Source organism: Panthera tigris, chromosome A3 (genome assembly GCF_018350195.1).
Source record: "Panthera tigris isolate Pti1 chromosome A3, P.tigris_Pti1_mat1.1, whole genome shotgun sequence".
NCBI lineage: Eukaryota > Metazoa > Chordata > Mammalia > Carnivora > Felidae > Panthera > Panthera tigris.
In genome coordinates, this window is record NC_056662.1 from 26,806,495 (window position 1) to 26,827,245 (window position 20,751).

Here is a 20,751-nt window from a genome sequence, read left to right on the forward strand (position 1 = left end):
GAACTAATAGATCAGAATGAAAATCAATGAAATAGAAAAAGCAATAGAAAAACAACAACAACGAAACCAAAAGTTGGTTCTTTCAGAAAATCAGTAACACTAATAAATCTCTAGCCAGGCTGATTAGGAAAACAGAGACAAATTACCAAGATCAGGAATGAAAGAGGTGATACCACACAGAATCTGTAAATATTAAAAGGATAATAAGGGAACATTATGAACATTCAACAACTTAGATGAAATGGACAAATTATTTTAGATACAAACTACCAACACTCACTCAAGATGAGAGTGTTAAAGAATTTGAATTTGTAGTTAAAAACCTTTCTACAGGGGCGCCTGGGTGGCTCAGTCGGTTAAGCGTCCGACTTCGGCTCAGGTCATGATCTTGTGGTCTGTGGGTTCGAGCCCCGCGTCGGGCTCTGTGCTGACAGCTCAGAGCCTGGAGCTTGTTTCATTCAGATTCTGTGTCTCCCTCTTTCTCTGACCTTCCCCTGTTCATGCTCTCTCTCTCTCTCTGTCTCAAAAATAAATAAATGTTGGGGCGCCTGGGTGGCTTGGTCGGTTAAGCATCCGACTTCGGCTCAGGTCATGATCTCACGGTCCGTGAGTTCGAGCCCTGCATCGGGCTCTGTGCTGACAGCTCGGAGCCTGGAGCCTGGAGCCTGTTTCAGATTCTGTGTCTCCCTCTCTCTCTGCCCCTCCCCTGTTCATGCTCTGTGTCTTGCTGTCTCAAAAATAAATAAACGTTAAAAAATAAATAAATAAAATAAATAAATAAATAAATGTTAAAAAAAAATTTTAAAAAAAAATTAAAAAAAAAAAAACCTTTGTACAAAGAAAAGTCCAGACCCAGATGGCTTTAATGGTGACTTCTACCAAACATTTAAGTAAGACCTAATATTAATTCTACACAAATTCCTCCAAAAAAAAAAAAAAAAAAAGAAGAGTAGGGAATATTTAGAGTAAGGTATTTATCAAAACAAGCAAAGGTATCACAAAGAAAACTACAGACCAATATACCTCATGAAAAATATATACAGAAATTCCCAACAAAAATGTAGCAAACAACCTAAAAATGTATACAAAGAAAAAATACCATCATGACCAATTGGGGTTCATCCCAGAAATGCAAGGTTGGCTTAACGTTGGAAAATCAGTGTAATTCAACACAGTAACAGACCAAAAAAAGAAAAATGATCATATAATCATCTCAATATAAGCAGAAAAGGCATTTGACAAAATCTCACATCCATTCCAAATAAAAAATTATCAGCAAATAGGAATAGATGGGAATTTCCTCAGCCTGATCAAGGATATTTATGAAAAAACTACAGTTAACATCATATTTAATGGTAAAAGCCTGAACGCACAGGAATAAGACAAGCATGTCTACCTTTTCCACTCCTATCCAACATCCCACTAAAGGTTCTAGCCAGTACAGTATGCGAGAAAAAGAAATAAAAGGCATATTTGCAGATGATATGATCTATGTAAAAATCTGATGGAATCTATTAAAAAAAACTACTAAAACTAGTGAGTTTAGAAGGTCGCAGGATAAAAGATTAATATGTAAGAATCAATTATTTTTTTTGTATTAGCAACACAAAAGAAAATTGAAATTAAAATAGAGGTATGAAAAGTGCTTTGAGAACACAGTAAGAGGAATCAGAGAAAAAAGGGTATTTGAGCTGGACCTTGAATGATGAATAGGAACTTTTCAATTACGTTAGGAATTGAATGCAGAGGCAACAACACTCATAAGACAGGTGAAAATATGTAATATGAAAGAACACAGACTCTGAGGGGCCTAAGGGGCATGCACGTAAGCAATGTGCATGGTTTTTGCCACATGACAGACCCAACAGAAGTTTCTTGCTTTGGGGCACACTGTTGACAAAACAGTCTTCAACTGAAAGTGGTCCAGACAAATTAGGTAACAGTACATACTCTTTCAATTCAAGAAGAGCACAAAGACCACCAAGGCAACAGAAAATCTGCCATGCCTAATGAACTAATGTAATTTACCTGAGGATGCAACACTGAGGCCACAGGCATTCCAAGCATGGCAAGTGAAACATGCCATGCAGTTCTAACCCCTTCTGCAATTAAGACGATGGATGCAAAAGTTCAGGGTCCCTGCCCTAATCCCAAATTCAATAGATATCATCTGTACTCATGAGTTAATTATTTGAAAGTCATCCTAGCAGCTTAGACTTTGTAAATTACAAAAGTTTGCTAGAAATACAGCTATTTCCTGGTATGACTCCTCTACTTAACGGTCTAATTGGAGCCAGTTTCAGATTCATCCATCAAGAGTAATTTTCAAATGTTCTAAATTGATTGTGGTATTGGTTGTACAACTACTCTATGACTGTACTGTGAAAAACACTGATGGAGAGCCTGAGTGGCTCAGTTGGTTAGGTGTCTGACTTTGGCTCAGGTCATGATCTCTTTTTCGTGGGTTTGAGCCCTGCATCAGGCTCTGTGCTCAGAGCCCGGAGCCCGCTTTGGATTCTGTGTCTCCCTCCCTCTCTGCTCCTCCCCTGCTTGCACTCTGTCTCTGTCTCTCAAAAAATAAAACATTAAAAAAAAATTTTTTTTTTTAAGACTGAAATGTACACTTTGGGTGATTTGTTCATGTGAATCATATCTAAATATGGCTGTTACTTCAAAAAAGTAATTTTTAAGGATTTATGATCTCTTAAAAATGCTTCTTTTGTTCTGATCAAATAGAAAATATTCTGCAGACTTAGTAACCACCAGTTTAAATGCCAATTATCTTTTAGAATCAGATACATGACTCAAAGAATTCTTGTGCAATGACAAGCAGTACATTCTTCTCTCCTACTGCTTTGTTTCCCAGCCAGACTCAGGTTATGTTATGTTATGTTAAATCTTGTCATAAAAAGAAAAGAGTTTTATATCTGGCAGTAAAAGTCTATGTTAGCTTAAGTTCCAAGAAATAAAAAAAAAAAAAAAAAAAAAAAAAAAAAGTGTAGTACATCATTAGTGTCACATTCACCATAAAGTGAAACTGGCCCATTTCACCAATAATAAACCAAAGGATACAACATTTACATAATTCCCCCAGATCCCTCAGGCCCATAACACACTGTTCCACCATTCTACCAAAGAGCTTTTTCCTAAGATGTTCTTTCTTACCTGGTCTTAAAGGTGTGACAATAGCTTGCTGAGGATTAGGCTTCCTCAGAGGGGTTTTGCCCTGAAAAAGCCCTCCTATGCCATTCTTCCCAGGAAACTTGTTCTCCAAATTGGCTTTCTCTTCTGTGAAAAAAAGAGCATCATTTAAACAATCAGCAAGGAAGCAAAATAAATCAGTCCTATGCACTTGTAAATGGGGCCTAAAGCCCCTACTAGTACGCTTCCAGCACATTTGGCAAGTACAAAGTTCTTGTGATCAAAATGAAATGAGTACACATTATACGTCAGAGATAGAGACTATAAAAACTATCACTGTAACACTGGCAACACTGAACAATGTATTACAGAAAAGGAGAAGTGCAGACTCTGCATTGTGAATAGCTACTTATCTTTGTTTGATACACATTTAGGACCATATAAGCATGAACTGGCCTAATCTACCACCTAAATACATCATGTTCCTCTTAAAGGAAACTGTAGCTATTAAGATCTGCAGGGCTTACAAGAGACATCTTATGGTCTATTTGAGTTGAGGTTCTCTTTCAACTGGTTGGTAAGAAGTGGGTGTGTGAGGATGGAACAGAGCTAGGCTCTCCCAAGGGATTTGACCTTAGGTTCTCCTGTGCCCAAAAGTGAGGGCAAAGCAGTGAAACATCCGTTCTACCAACTGCCTACCAACAAACAGAAGCTTCAGGAATGTGGTGAGCTCCAGCAATAACACTGTGCATGTACAATCAGAGTGCAACTGTATAAAAAGATATGATTATTTGGAAGAGAATTAGAAAATAATGTATTAGAACTAAGGTGGTTTTGAAAGAATGGTAGGATTAATTTTTTTCTTCGACATTGTATTTACCAGTTTCGCTGTACAAATATTTTCTATCTTGTTTTTAAAGAAACTTAGAAAAAAAGATAGACAACCCAGGGTTGTCTTCCTCAAGGTTTCAGTAATGCAAGGACGTGAGAAGATCCTTATAGGGCAGCTGGTCCTCTTCACCTTTCCTCCACACCACTTCCAACAGACCCCTTCTCCAACGGATACCATTAAAGGCCTTTTGCAAGAGAAGGGCATGTGCCACCACACGTGGACACTGCATTGTAAGTGATAAGTGCAGCTGTAATGGACTCATTTTTTTTCTCCCATCACATTTTTTTTTTTTTTTAATACAGAAGATAAGTATACGAGAAAGAATAAAATGAAGAGACCCTAGCAACTACTAGCCTGACATATCACTGGTCTCACCATATTATCCCAAAATACTATAAAAACATAACCACATCCTTATTTATTATTGGCCTGGTGTCAGGGTTTGCATCAAATCATATGACTCAACACCAGGCAATCCCATTTCTGTTTGAGGATTGGGTTCTGAGTAGCATAATCCCTCCAGCTAAAAATGAATCAGTGAGGGGAAGCAATAGGGCAGTAACTGTAGTTATAAAAAAGCAACACAAGAATGCCTGTGATGTTAGAACTGTTCAGTATCTTGACAGTGGAAGTAGATACACAAACCTACACAAGTGATAAAATTGCATAGAACTTACTACAGAAATGAGTATGAGTACAAGTGAAACTGGGGAAATCTGAGTAAGATGGGTAGACTGTATCAATGTCAGTATCCTAACTGTAATACTAGATTCTATGCCCAATGACAGTAGAGCAAGTTTTTATGTGGCTGCTATCACTACAGACATGTTTTGAATCTTAGAGTTTCACTCAACTTTGTTTCATCTGGATTTTTCCATATATCCCTAATGCTTAAATATTTACTATTCCTAACTGCAAAATAACACTGATAGCCCACTCCTAAGACACTGGGCATTTCAATTATTTCTATCATATCATAAATGATAAAATATCTTGGTGTAGAAAATAATTTATATTTTAGTTATTTTCTTGAAATTCCTACTATTTTTTTGAAAGGTACTCAGAACAAAGCGAGCTACTAACCCTTAAAATGGCCTGAAAAAGCAGACACTTACCAAACCAAGAATCTATGTTTTGGGTATCTTCCTCATCATCCAAAGAGGTAAAATTGATGAAGTCCGTGGGAGCATCATAGGAATAAGAAGTTTTAACTTGTGACATTGTCCTCTGCCTTGGCACAGAAGAGCAGGTTTTTCCCAGTACTCACTCTTCTCAACAGATCACCTTCTAATGAAAAGAAATGGTTCAGAAACTTGGTTGTGCATTAATCTAAGGTACTAATTCCCCAGCAATTACTTTGATTTTACTACCACATTTGCAATTCTGAAAATAACCTGGACAAGACACCTTATTTTTCAAACCAAACTAAAAGTTAACTTTTCTTTTTCAAAGATTTTTTTTTTTTTAAGCAATCTCTACACCCAACATGAGGCTCAAACTCACAACCCCAAGATCAAGAGTTTCATGCTCTACTGGCTAAGCCAGCCAGGTGCCCCAAAGTTAACTTTTCTTTTTTGGTAACTTGAAGATATTCCTGAAGATAAATGTGTTGGAATTAGAAGGAGGCAAAGTTTGATGAGTGCCTACAACATGCCAGGCAAAGTACCATACTAGGTGTTTGACATTCATTATTTTATTTTCCCTCAACCTACCATTTTTTCATTTCTAGCCTCTCCCACATCCCACTACTCTTTCTCTGCCCTGAATAACCCATTCTGAAACACACCATTAAATTTTACACCTACTAACTAAAATCTTACTCATTATTCAAAGTCCAATTCAATTCTCTACAAACTTTCCCAATTTCTACCTATCATACTAATTGCTACCTCTCCAAGGCCATAATGCTTTGTTTACCATTCAATTTTATATTAGTTAACTATGCAAATGCCTCTCCTAGTAGACCGTAAATTCCTGAAGACAAGGACGGATTTTATTCACTTGTGTATACCTCACCCATCAAGGTTCTCAGAACGGTATCTTATACCTAGTAAAAACTTAGTACGTTTTGCCAACTACAGGTTTTCTTTCCCTGGAAATATTTTCATAGGCACCTGGGTGGCTCAGTCAGTTAAGTGTCTGACTTCAGCTCAGGTGACGGTCCCTCGGTTTGTGAGTTCTAGCCCCACGTCGGGCTCTGTGCTGAGAGCTCAGAGCCTGGAGCCCGCTTCAGATTGTGTCTTCCTCTTTCTCTGCCCCTCCCCTGCTCACACTGTGTCTCTGTCTCAAAAATAAACAAACATTAAAAAAATTGAAAAAAAAAAAGAAAGAAATACATAAAAGGAGGCACCTAGCTGGCTCAGTCAGTAGAGCATGCCACTCTTGACCTCGGGATTGTAGGTTTGAGCCCTACGCTGGGTAGAGAGATTGCTAAAAATAAAATCTTAAAAAAAAAAAAAAACACACACACACATAAAAGGCACGACATGTAAATTAGGTCAAAGAAACATGTAAATTAAGTCAAAGGTATGGGCCCATCCCTGCTCCGGTGTACAAAGTTTTACACTCTCCTGTAGAAACCTGTGTAGGTTTAAAGTCAGCCCCCACTCTAGCCATTTACGGTTAAGAAACTATCTGGAAGTAGTTTCAAAAACAGTCTGAAGGACACACTCACTGGCAAATAATTTCCCTATGAAATCCAATGAGCCATTTGTCTTCATCCAGGGAACAACATGTACTTTAAAGTATTCTGTATCTTGGAAGAGAAGTAGATACCACTAATTACTTGCATACACATTTATTAAATTAAGTACCTTTAAGCCTTTATTATAAAAATTCATGCTCATTAAAGAAATCATAAAAAAACTCCTATAAAAAATAATAATCTACAATACCACACTATTCCAGTCTGTCTCCCTCTCTCTCTCATTTTTTCTCTATATACACACATATATTTGAAATCTGCTTCACATATTATGAGCATTTTCCATGTCAATATATATATAGATATTTCATCAACTGACAGCTATACTATAATTTACATACCCCCTATTTTTAGGCATTTTCCAATATTTTCACTTTAAAGATACTACTAGAAGAATATCCTTGTAGTTCAATTTCTGTACACATCCTTAAGTATGCCCTTAAGATAAATTCCTTTTTTTTTAAATGTTTATTCATTTTTGAGAGAGACAGAACATGACTGGGGGAGGGGCAGAGAGAGAGGGAGACACAGAATCCCAAGCAGGCTCCAGGCTTCAAGTCGTCAGCACAGAGCCCAATGCGGAGCTCGAGCCCATGAACCACGAGATCATGACCTGAGCTGAAGTCGGACACTCAACCAACTGAGCCACCCAGGCGCCCCTACCCTTAAGAGAAATTCTTAAAAATGGAATTGCTGACTCTTGATACAAACTGTAAAACCGTTCCTAAAAAGGAACTTATATCACCAGAGGTATGCCACAATGTCACCAATTCTGGGCACTAATAACCCTCAGCACTCATTGTCTTTATAGTATACAACTATACCTATGCTCTGAGATAAATCATAAGAGTAGTTACACCCAACTTCATTGCTCAGTGGTTTGGCCAGTATTTCGTTAGCTTCTCTCAGTGGTTGGGGTAATTCAGAAGGTACTTGAGTGCCTGAGAAACATTTATTCTAATAATTATTTGGTTTACATAGTGACATCAATCCACACACCAGAGAACTTCATCTTTCCATGGTCTCTCCTATGAACTCAATGCAGCCAGAACTCCACAGATACCTTTATAACAATGCCCCAGTTGAGGTACTTAGTGTAGAAACATGATTATTTTGGAATCAGAAGGAATCTTAATAACTAACTTTTGCAGTTTATAGATAAGGATTAATTACAGCAAAAAGGCTCTTCCAAGATCAACACAACAATAATACTAATGATCATGGTAAAAACAGTTACCAAAAGTACTTATACATTATACATGCCAGGTGCCATGAAGTAGTAAATACACAGTATTTCAAATACTCTCCAACAATCTCGTAAAGCAGCAATTATTATTCCCATTCTAGAAGAGGAAGCTGAAGAGAGAATGATGTGCCCAGTATCATACAATTATGTAAAGGCAGAACTAGATCCAAAACTGAGGCTCCTAACATCAACACAATGTTCTTTCCACATTGTTCTGCCCTCTCACCCTATGAATTAAAGAGGCATATTAACATAGTTATGGCCTCTATTTGCATAGAAAAGAGGACTGCATATCCAAGTAAATCCATTCTCCATAGTCTTTTGCCCTGAATAGAGGAGTCTTTATTATTCTCATTTTAAAGTTTTCACTATGTCTACCTTCATTAATCAATTTAACTCACTAAGTTATTTGTTAGCAGTCCACTCTTTTTTTTTTTAAAAAAAAATTTTTTTTTTCAACATTTATTTATTTTTGGGACAGAGAGAGACAGAGCATGAACGGGGGAGGGGCAGAGAGAGAGGGAGACACAGAATCGGAAACAGGCTCCAGGCTCTGAGCCATCAGCCCAGAGCCTGACGCGGGGCTCGAACTCACGGAGTGCGAGATCGTGACCTGGCTGAAGTCGGACGCCCAACCGACTGCGCCACCCAGGCGCCCCAGCAGTCCACTCTTATACACTCACTAGGGGCCTTAAATATGGGCTTAATGATATCGGAGCTCCTTTCTCATTAATACTCAAGTTGAGACTATGTCTTACACAAAAAGTAGAAGATCTAGTCTCAGACACAAAGGAATTTAAAATCTAGATAGGAGCTAAGGTTCTGGCGCACTCAAAAAATAAGATAGTATACAATATTTAAATTATAAACTCTAAATATAAAGAGAATTAGAAATTGGGGCGCCTGGGTGGCTCAGTCGGTTAAGCGGCCGACTTCGGCTCAGGTCATGATCTTGTGGTCCGTGAGTTCAAGCCCCGTGTCGGGCTCTGTGCTGACCGCTCAGAGCCTGGAGCCTGTTTCAGATTCTGTGTCTCCCTCTCTCTGACCCTCCACCGTTCATGCTCTGTCTCTCTCTGTCTCAAAAATAAATAAACGTTAAAAAAATTAAAAAAAAAAAGAGAATTAGAAATTAATATCACTTAAGTCAAACTGATTAAATATGTTTCATTGAACATCATCAAAATAGTAGGAAGCACACCATAACAAAAGTCACCTTTTAAGCTTAGTGTAGCCAGAACAGTTCTGGCCAATGAGAATGAAGTAGGAATCTGCTGAGGGATTTACAGAAAAACTTACTTTCCTGATATAGCCACAGCCCTTGTTCTTGCCCTTTCCCTTCAACCCTTCTTCTTGCCTTAAAGGCAAATGTAATAGCTAGAGATAGAGCAGCTATCGCGTATACAAGTGGATGGCCAAAAAAGTAACACTGGCCCTGATATTGCTGAGCTACTGACCATTGATCAAATATCAGCAACCATCTACCTCCAGACAATACTCTTTTTGAATAAGCCATTACAGTCACATTTTCTGTCACTTATAGCCCAAAACAATCCCAACAAAGAAGTCCAGAATTCTAGACCTGTCTCTGGCATTTACTACATGTATAGAACAACAGGAGAGGCACTGTATCTTTCTGCCTACTTACTTCCCATAAACATGAGAAGGCACTTCAAGTACTATACAATGCACTACTATAAGATATCACTGCCTCTCCTCCCCTTGACCATATCTATATTCAAAGGACCCTCACTGAAAGATTCCCCAGTGACGGACAGTGGTTAAAATTCCCCTGTTGCAAGGAAGTTTTCCTGTTCTTGTGAACAAACATGCTGGAAGACATGGGAAAATCTTGGATTCCCATGATCTTAATGCCTAACCCAGGTCACTGGGAACACTTCCCAGGCAGGAATGCAATGAAGACAACTAAAGCTGGGGGAGGGAAGAGGCAGGAATGTAATATGCAACAACCCCACTTAGCTTCCTAAAAACCATGATTCCACCAAAGCATGCCACTGAAAAAACCACCTGGAAAGTATTCAAATATAACCCCTCACATTCTTTTTTCTTTTTTAAATTATGGAGCTACATGGCTACCCTCTTTGGAGAGCAAGTGCATGTTTTCGATAGGTCTTGCCAAGTGTAAAACTTTATCTTACAGATATGTACTTATGCATACGTAAGTATAAGAAAGTGCACGATAGCATTGTTCATAAAAGCAAAAAAACTAAAAACAAAAATTCCACCAATAGAAGACTGTTTGAATAAATTAGGGTACAATCCTATAATAAAATATTAGAGAATTTAATATTAGATAACTTTGCATATGTGGTAATATGTACACAATGAGCTCCAAGGGCTATTAGGTGAGAAAAGTAAACTGTAGAAGTGCATACTCTCATTCATGTTAAAAAGAAGGAAAGGGGTAATATATACTCATGTATACTTTTGTACATACATAGATTATTGTGGAAGGAGACACAGAAGTGTTAACAGTATTTGGGTCTGGGAAGAAAGCTAGGAGTTCTGAGTCAGGGGAAGACTTTTCACTATATGAACTCTTTGAATACATCTTATTATATAAATAAATATCTTTTTAGTTTTTTTTTTTTTTTTCAACGTTTTTTATTTATTTTTGGGACAGAGAGAGAGACAGACCATGAATGGGGGAGGGGCAGAGAGAGAGGGAGACACAGAATCGGAAACAGGCTCCAGGCTCCGAGCCATCAGCCCAGAGCCTGACGCGGGGCTCGAACTCACAGACCGCGAGATCGTGACCTGGCTGAAGTCGGACGCTTAACCGAGTGCGCCACCCAGGCGCCCCTCTTTTTAGTTTAAAGAACTGGTTAAGCAGTACTTATTTCCCCCTAAAGTGGCATTTACAGTCCATAAGTCACTGCACTTTCTGGGATTTTTATTAAGTACCCTTGGTAATCCAGCAATAATTGTTAAATCTATTGATTTTTGGAAATAAAGTTTCCCATTTACAGGGTCTGAAATTGGCTACTAACTTCACTTATCTAAATGTTACACATTATTTCTTTTTTTAATGTTTCTTTATAAAAACAAAATGCTCCTGAGTATTGACTTAATAAAAAGTACACAAACTTGTGGGGCACTTGGGTGGCTCAGTCGGTTAAGCTTCCAACTTTGACTCATGATCTTGAGGTTCACGAGTTCAAGCCCAGCATCAGGTGGCACTGTGCTTACAGCTCAGAGCCTGGAGCTTGCTTCGGATTCTGTCTCCCTCTCTCTCTGCCCCTCCCCGCTCACGCTCTGTCTCTCTCTCTCTCTCTCAAACATTAAAAAAAAAAAAATTTTTTTAAGTATACAAACTTGAAAAAAAAAGTTAAAAATAATAGCTAATGGGGCACCTGAGTAGCTCAGTCAGTTGAGCATCTATCTGACTCTTGATTTCAGATCAGGTCATGATCTGTAGTTTGCCAACTACAGCGCAGAGCCTGGAGCCTGTTTCAGATTCTGTGTCTCCCTCTCTCTGACCCTCCCCTGTTCATGCTCTGTCTCTCCCTGTCTCAAAAATAAATAAAACGTTAAAAAAAAAAATTATAAAAAAAAAATAATAATAATAGCTATTAATTACTGAGTACTTATGACATGCCAGACACTCCTGGCGATGTTTTACATGTATTAATTAATTCACTAAATCCTCACAAAAATCCTATGAAGTAGGTACTATTGTTGTCTTCATTTTATAGACAAGGAAACTGAGGCAAGGAGAGATTTACTACTTACTCATGATCACACAGTTAAGAAATAGCAGAGCCAGCATCTGCATTCAAGTAGACCCTAAAGGATATGTCCTTATCCACTAACCTCTCTTATTTACTTAATTTTTTTTTCAGTAATCTCTATGCCCAATGTAGGGCATGACCCCAAGATCAAGAGTTGTGTGCTCTACCGACTGAGCCAGACAGGTGCCTCTTTGTGTGCGTGTAAGTATATATTTTTATTTATTTATTTATTTATTTATTTATTTATTTATTTATTTCCTCTCATATTTATTTTAAAAAATAGAGATTTATGTAGATCAATGTGAAATGTCAAGGCACAAAGGATAAAACCATTTATAGATAATAACTTCCAAATACTATTTACTACAGGCCAACCACTTTATTAGGCACTTTACATAAATCATCTCATTTGGGGCACCTGGCTGGCTCAGTGGGAGGAACACAGGACTTTCGATCTCAGGGTCATGAGTTCGAGCCCTACAGGGGGTGTGCAGATTACTTAAATAAATAAAAATTTAAAAATAAATACATTTTTAAAATTAAGAAACCATCACATTTAAAGTGCATTAAAAATATACAAGGTAGATATCATCATCACCTTTTTACAAATAAGGAAACAGGCCCAGAGTAATTAAGTCACTCCACAATCACCAACTAGTATGTAGCAGTGTTAAGTTTTAAGACCAGGTCTGTGGGATTCCAAAATCTCAGGTCGCTATAATGTACAGGTGTTTCCTATAAATATTCCTTCAAAGATGAGGTAGATAACCAAATCATACTGTCAGTCAAATGCAAAAATTAACTCTGCTTTACACAAAACTAAGCATCCTGAGAAGCTGTTCATAAAAGAACACTGCTAAATTAAAAACCCTATTCTAAATACACTGGATAGGGGGTCTGGGTGGCTCAGTTGGTTAGCTGTCCAACTTTGGCTCAGGTCATGATCTCATGGTTCATGGGTTCAAGGCCGGCGTCGGGCTCTGGGCTGACAGCTCAGAGCCTGGAGCCTGCTTGGGATCCTGTATCTCCCTCACTCTCTGCCCCTCCCCTGCTTGTGTGCTTGCTCACGCTCTCAAAAATAAACATTAAAAAAATTATAAATAAATACATACATACACCGGGAAAGCTCTGAGCTAAATCATCCCATAAAGTAAATCACCACCTCTTAATTTCTCTTTTATTAGTTTGTACTCTTGCATATAAAGTTTTTGCTATTTATAAGACGGAAGTTAGTCTGAACCTCTCGGTGGATATTATAGAGTAAAAGAAACCATGAATACAGTATTTAAGCATCAGAAGGAGAAATGTCTTCTGAGGTCTAGGAGTGCATTTGATTGATGGGGGTCAAAAGGCAAGGGGCTCAAACCTAAACATGCTTAATCTTTACTTAGGTGAAATTTTAAAACTGAAATACTATTTTTCTAACATGACCATTTTTTAAAAAAGCTTTTTGGGATGCTTGCGTGGCTCAATCAGTTAAGCATCCAACTCTTGATCTCAGTTCAGGTCATGATCTTGCAGATCATGAGCATGAGCCCCACAATAGGTGAAGCCTGCTTGGGATTTCCTCTCTTCCTCTCTGCCCCTCCCCTGCTTGTGCACACTCTCTCTCTTTCTCTCTCTCTGTCAAAATAAATAAATTAAAAAAAAAAAAAAAAAAAGCCTTCTTTTAAAAGCTATTTTTGGTCCAGTATGGCCAACTCAGGAGACCATTCCCACCTCCCCAACTCCCCCAAAAAGGGGAAAAAGTAAGCAAAATACAAATCCATTTAGAAGTCTGACTCTCTTCAATAAAAGGTGATAGCACAAGTACATGAACAAAACCAAAAGTAACTACTCGGCTATGCCAGTTTTACCACACTGCTTCTCCCATAAATAATAAAATTAAGATGTAAAACCTTCAAATATTAAAAAGCACAAGGCCTAGTGGGAAATGGAACAGGCCAGAGTCTGGGCCAACTGTTTAAATGAAAGAGACCTAGGCATGATGGGAACTGGATGCCTTCCTGCACCCCTTTATCAAGATTGAATTTCTGTCAACAGGTCTCACTGAAGAAAAAAAAAAAAAAGAAAGAAAGAAAAAAGGCACATGCGTCAACCACATTCTCCCAAACAAATCAGACTGCCAAGGAAGAGAATCAGCTTCACATTTCAAAATTATCTGAATCTACCACAGCTCTAGATTCCTGCAAAACTAGAAACCATCTGAGTGAATAGCTCTTTCAGACCAATAATCCTGCAACAGAACTGAGGAAAAAGCCTCTCCCATATTATGAACCACTTAGCTTCCTTTTAGAACTGCCTATTAAGTGCCATCATCATATCACATAGCTCATTTTTGTTTCCAAAAAACAAAGACTAAAAGCATATAAAGAGTCTCTTCCCTTAAGAAACTCACATTTGAGTGGAAAATACAGACAATTGTGATACAGGGTGATCCGTGATATAACAGAAGAAAACCAAAGGCACTATGGAAGTGCAGAGAAGGGGAACAGGAGGGTCAGAGAAGTGTACCTGGTGGAAGTGATGCATAAAAGATACAAACAGTGGTGAGCATAGCATAACCTACAGAGATGTTGAATCACTATGTTGTACACCTGAAACTCATGTAGCATTGTGTGTCAACTATACTCAAATCAAAATTTTAAAAAAGAAAGAAAGAAAGAAAGAAATGCACAAAGAACAACAGCAACAACAAGATAAGGAGATACAGACAGACCTACAGAGTTCTACAAGGATGAATACTGACTTTTTCTAAGGGAAGAGATAAATGGAAAAGGGAAACAAATGAGGGAAAAAGCACACAACCGAGGAAGATTGCAAAAGAAGCAATGTAATTTGTTTCCACATTCGTCTGAAATTAACCTCAATCATGTCCTGTCCCTCTTCACTCTCAAACCAAAAATAACTAGCCTTGACAAGCTCTATAAATCAAAAAGCACAGGTTCAGGGGAGGTGGGGGAAAACTGCAAAAGGGTAAGTTCTAAGGAAAGCTGGAACAGTGGACTGGCAGCTCCTAAATAAAACAAAGACTTTGGTGTGACAGATGCTCTCAAGCACTTCACTATCCAGTTTGGGAGCTGCATCTTAACCTGTTCCTATTGGAAGAAAAATCATGACTTAAACAACTGGTAACATAGTAAACAAAGTAAGTCAAGACTTCATTAGAAGTGTAGTTAGTAAATGGTCCCATCCCAAATGGTGCCATTCCCCCAGGGACACCCTCTCCTACTTTCACAAGGGAAAAGAGATCCTGTTACCAAACCACAAGTTAAATAGAGTTGAGTTATTTTCATCTTACCTACATTTTTTTTTTGTACATAAGGGATTAGCAGGAGTCAGTAAATGGCAACATAATCCAGCATGTCATTTTAACTGTTAATCAAAGTCACAAACTAAGTCTGAAGGAAGTAAATGGACTTTGTGTTTCCACATTTATGTTTGCTAACTTCTACGTTGAAATTGGATCTGTTTACCGAAACAGATCCATGAAGCTTCCAAAATTGGGTCAATTTAAAATCCAATGACAATCCCTCACTGTCTAAGCACTCAGAAGTCAGCACAGGACACATGGACACTTGTTGTAATTCATCACTGTCCAGAAACCTCAAGCAAATGTAGTTTTTTTTTATCGACTCTCTCCCAAACTTGTGAGTTATGGATTACAAACTCAGTTCTGCTTTATTTAATTTATCCACAGAACTTTATAAACCCTAATCTACTCTTATACAACTAATAGGACCTTGATAAAAATCAATGATGCCATTTACCAAATAATGGCAATATTATTACCAAATAATAACACAGATCTCTGTAGAATACTAAAAGGAAATCTTTGTAGAATATCCAAGTATTCTGCTGTTCCGACACAAGAAGCTGAGTTTTGTAAGGGTTGACAGTGGGGCTACAGGAGGTTACAATCCTAGTCAAACCTCAGTCACTCAGTCTTGTAAAGATTTACATCCTTCAAAGGGTATGTTTCTTGGGATGTAGATACACATGTACCTAAGAACCTCAAAAACTGATTACCTATTAAATGCCAGGAAGTGAGACAGACAGTGACAGAAGATTTTTAACTATAAATATTTTTATATTATTTTTATTTTTGTGCCACGTGAATGTATTACATAGTTTAAAAATATAAATTTGTGCCTGTGTGAATATACACTACTAAGTGGGTATGTTTATCAGCACAATTCTCCCATGAGGCAATTGGTATTATGTACCAAAGTCTTGAAAATATGCATTCTTTTCACCAAGGATTTCACTGCATAAAATACTATGGTAGAACCATCTAATGGACTACCATGTAGCCATTAAAATTATGTTGTAGCAAATTTTATTGACATGAAAAAATGTTAATAACCTAATCAGGTTAAAAAAAAAATAATGAAAGTTTTTAGTGTATGACTTTTTAAAACCAAATACAGGCACAGAAAAAAAATTGGAAAGAAATCTATCAAATGTTAGCAATAGTTTATCTAAGAGGTAGAATAGTGAATCATATTTATTTCTTTTGCTTTTCCATATTAAATAAATTTTCTGGGGTGCCTGGGTAGCTCAGTCAGTTAAGCATTCGACTCTTGATTTCAGCTCAGGTCGTGATCTCATGGTTTGTGGGCTCAAGCCCTGGGTCGGGCTCTGTGCCAACAGTGTGGAGCTTGCTTGGGAGTCTCTCTCTCCCTCTCTCTCTCTACCCCTCCCCAACTTGCACTCGCTCTAAGTAAATAAACTTAGAAAAAATAATTTTTCCCCAAATATGTTACTTTTTAAGATACATTAAACACCTTTAAAATATTTTTTTAACGTTTACCCATTTTTGAGAGAGAGAGAGAGACCAAGCAGGGGAGGAGCAAAGAGGGAGACAGAACCAAAGCAGGTTCCAGGCTCTGAGCTGTCAACACAGAGCCCAAACAGGGCTGGAACCCACAAACCATGAGATCATGACTTAAGCCAAAATTGGACACTTAACCGACTGAGCCAACCAGGCACCCCTAAAGTTAAACACTTTAAAACAATTTTTTTTAATACTTATTTATTTTCTGAGAGAGAGAGAAAGAGAGAGAGAGAGAGAGAGAGAGAGAGAGAGAGAACGTAAGGGGGGAGGGGCAGAGAGAGATGGAGACATAGAATCTGAAGCAGGCTCCAGGCTCTGAGCTGTCAGCTCAGAGCCCGATGTGGGGCTCGAACCCACGAGCTGTGAGATCATGACCTGAGCCGAAGTTGAATGCTTAGCTGACTGAGCTACCCAGGCGCCCCTAAAGTTAAACACTTTTGATGCTAATATATTAATGTTCCTCTTATTCCTTTTTTTTTTTTTAATTTTTTTTTTTTTAACGTTTATTCATTTTTGAGACAGGGAGAGACAGCATGAACGGGGGAGGGTCAGAGAGAGAGGGAGACACAGAATCTGAAACAGGCTCCAGGCTCTGAGCTGTCAGCACAGAGCCTGACGCGGGGCTCGAACTCACGGACCGCGAGATCATGACCTCAGCCGAAGTCAGATGCCTAACCGACTGAGCCACCCAGGCGCCCTACCTCTTATTCCTTTTTAATGTAACTCACTGTAGACTCAGCTTTACTTGTGGTTTAATCCATCAGTCAGTCCACCTGCCTATAGACTTGACTCAGAGTTGCAACGTACTCTTTCACCTCTCTTCTGAAGTCCTGAAGTCTAGCAAGTACTTGTTATCAAGAACCTGGAAGAAACAGAAAGGTGATATAACAGGTTCATGATCTCTGTAGTAAAGATGGTTAACAGAGAATAGGAAGGGGCTGCATAACACCAGAGATAGCCAGCCACTCTCCAAACCAAAGAGTGCTTCTGAGAGCTAAGTTCTAAATAGCATAAATCTACCCCAAATGCCAAACTTCTTAACTTGTCATTTCAGCTTAAATTTTAGTATACATTTGCTGTCTTCTGGTGTCTTTGACATTATATATTCCCACTTTAAAACTACCTTTCCAAATCTTGCAATTTAGGAACACTGACACCAAGGAGTAATAGAGTGCATTTCTATTCAAACCTCAGGACAAATAGTAGGCACACTTATAGTAAGTAAGCACACTTATAAAGTAGGCACTTATAAGTAGGCACACTTATAAAAAAACTTTTACTACCTTTTTCTATTTAAATGAGTAGATATAGTATTTTTTATATGTTTCCAAAGTAAGCTCCTTTCTCACTAATCTTTAATTGCTCCCCAATCAAGTTTCTCTGTGCAAACAAACCCAGAACCCCTCCCAGTTATCTATACTTTTTGCACCAAGTACCTTAAAACCTCTGAGCTCTATGTCTGTCTCAAATACAGATCTATTTACAGAACTGAATGGGCTGTTCAGTCTCCCTGTAGTCAATTAATTCTGTTTCCTAACTTTACTCATTGCAAAGACAATTCAGTTTGCCAAAGGGCATTTAGGTCTCTCCTCTTCCTTCCTTCACCAGCAATTCAAAAAGGATTAGGGAAAAGACCCAGGAGAGGCTGAAAGGAAAAAATATATAGGGGACATGGAAGAACTCATCATCTCCTGGCACCTAAACAAAAAATGAAGGACTTTCTCACCTAATCCTGTCTCCCGGAGAAGCTTAATTGCAAGTGCAGGATAAGTCAACTTTATTAACCTTGGAATACACAGACTTAAGCATCATTTAAATAATTTTAAAATTTAGGGGTGCCTGGGTGGCTCAGTCGGTTGAGCATCTGACTTCGGCTCGGGTCATGATCTCGTGGTTCGTGAGTTTGAGCCCCGCGTCGGGCTCTGGGCTGATGGCTCAGAGCCTGGAGCCTGTTTCAGATTCTGTGTCTCCCTCTCTCTCTGCCCCTCCCCTGTTCACGCTCTCTCTGTCTCAAAAATAAATAAACGTTAAAAAATTTTTTTTTAAATAAATAAATAAATAAATAATTTTAAAATTTAAACAAATTGACCGACCTAGCTGAAGTCATCCAGTTTTTCATATCTGCAGTTGTGTAGTCAATTTAGATAATGCCCTCTTGCCTATCCAATACAGCAGATATTAAGTGGGCAACTTCTGTGCACCAAGACTGTTCTAGTTCTTGTCTAACCACACTCTGCTTACCAAGAGCCAGTATGTGTCCTCTCTGCTTCACAAAGACACGCCTTGCTTGTCTGAAGCCTCACTGATCTCCCTCACCTCTACATTGCCAGGGCGCCTACGATACATAACACTAGAGGACTCCAATTCGGTCGCGTCTTGTTCAGATTGTCACGTGTCAATCTGAATCAGTCTTCTGTCCTCAAACATACCAGAAAACCCACGAGAACATCATACATCTGAATACCCATAGCATCTAATACCAGTCTGAGCACACGGTACACCCTCAAAAAGTCAATTAATTAGCTAAGTGAGCTGGGAGCAACAGTAACTTTTATCCCGAGAGTGGCAACTTAACGCTGAGCTAACACACCACACCAACAGTGTTACTCCAAAACAACCAAGGCTGATCTAGGGGTGGCTGGACAGGGGTTATGATAGGATACACTGACGACACAACAGAAGAATATCCTTATCATAGTAGTAAATAATTCAAATTCTGGCATCCGATGAGTGAGACAAATACAAAGAAAGGTCATAGGATGTCAAGACAAGGTAAAACGGAATGAACCTGGGAGTACATAAAGCAATGACCTCAGAGCAAGATCAGGAGAGCGATGGACGCTGTCTGGTCCTAAGCAAGACTGATTGGGGAAAGTCCTGGGTACTTAACTACTAGAAAACTGTATGTGAGACAAAGAAACCATACATCAAAAAAAAAAAAAAAAAGGGGGGGGGGCTGCTTTTTATAGTCTGGCTCACACTTTTCCTTTCCTCTCCAACCTATAAACGTTCTAGGATAGAAAATTAGAAAGGAAAGAATACCTAGTTATTCGTTACAAAGGGGGAGGGCTAAGCAGATACAGATAAAACAGGATGAATTTTAAACCCCAAACAGAAAGACAACTCCAATTGCAATTAACCTGTCCCGCAATTCTCACACCGTATCTATTACCTTTCTTTCTTACACAATAGTTTTTAAATGCAGTTGCCTGTGCCCACATCAGTTTTCCTCCACCGAAGCCACACTCCTTGAGGGCGGGGCTACTGTTGCACCCATTTCTTGAAATCTGGGCCTGTTTCCTCCTCTATAAAGTGGGGGTTACGAACAGCGCCTGCTTCATCGGCTTGGTGCGAAAATTGAACGAGAAAACGCACGCAGAGTGCTCACTCCAGTGAATGCTTATTTCATCCCTTCGTGGTAACAATGGTCGTTACCGTTATTAGCCTACAACCTCCCACCAACCCTCCTTCCCCCTATTTCCCACGGCCGGCCTCCGTCTCTACCTCGAGACGCAGCCCGCCAGCCTCGGTCCGGCCACACTTCACGGGAAAATCCTGTCACCAAGAAAGCGGTGGTCCGAAGTCTAGCTCCCTCTCGGCCCGGCCAAGACGGAGCCCACACACACCGCCGCCGCCGCCGCCTGTGAAGCCCGGGCCAAGACGCTCGGGCCGCACTACGGGCTTAGAGGCGAGCCACCTCCAGCCGTTCGAGAACCAGGCAGAGCAGCAGACAGCAGCAGAGAAAGCAGCCCCGCACCCCTAGCTGCTCCCCGTTTCTCCCCAAGGCTCACCTCACCTCAGCTCTGACAACCGAGCGTCCGGAACACCCGCCGCGGGCCTCATTCAGTACCGTTGAAAATTTGAACCCAGGCTCTCTAGTCGAATGCACCAATCAGAGGGCCAGGAATGGGCAGTCTTAGCCTCCCGATTGGCCCAGCAGTGCGCCGGGACGCCGGAAGTCATGATGAGGGACAAGCAAACAACCGGCCCGGGAGGCTCCTGGGAAATGTAGTCTCAAGCAACTGCGCGAGCCCCGTGGAACAACTCTAATAAGGAAATTACTACAAAGCCCAGAATGCTCGACTACAAATTATTCGGGAGAGGTGGTACCAACTGAGGAGATGAGGAGTCGCTTCAGGTAACAGAACGGCGCGCACCTGGACCTCCCCAAAACTTTAACCG

General features: G+C 39.4%; 1 protein-coding gene across 9 annotated transcripts in view; it reads right to left on the reverse strand.

Moving 5' to 3' along the window:
- The window catches only part of TPX2 (TPX2 microtubule nucleation factor), a 57,333-nt gene extending 36,891 nt beyond the window's left edge, over positions 1-20,442 (reverse strand). For 2 of the 9 annotated variants that reach the window (XM_042980681.1, XM_042980675.1), the window contains exons 1-4: positions 20,366-20,416; positions 17,298-17,431; positions 5,149-5,320; positions 3,166-3,288 (exon numbers count right to left, since the gene is read on the reverse strand). In XM_042980681.1, the coding sequence (XP_042836615.1) occupies positions 3,166-3,288; positions 5,149-5,254 (229 nt within the window). In that variant the 5' untranslated portion in view covers positions 5,255-5,320; positions 17,298-17,431; positions 20,366-20,416. Of the gene's footprint in view, positions 1-3,165; positions 3,289-5,148; positions 5,321-6,707; positions 6,789-17,270; positions 17,432-20,073; positions 20,291-20,360 lie in introns of those variants that run through there. The other 7 variants (XM_042980678.1, XM_042980677.1, XM_007073543.3 and 4 more) reach the window with 7 other exon arrangements.
- Between the last annotated feature and the right edge of the window lie 309 nt (positions 20,443-20,751).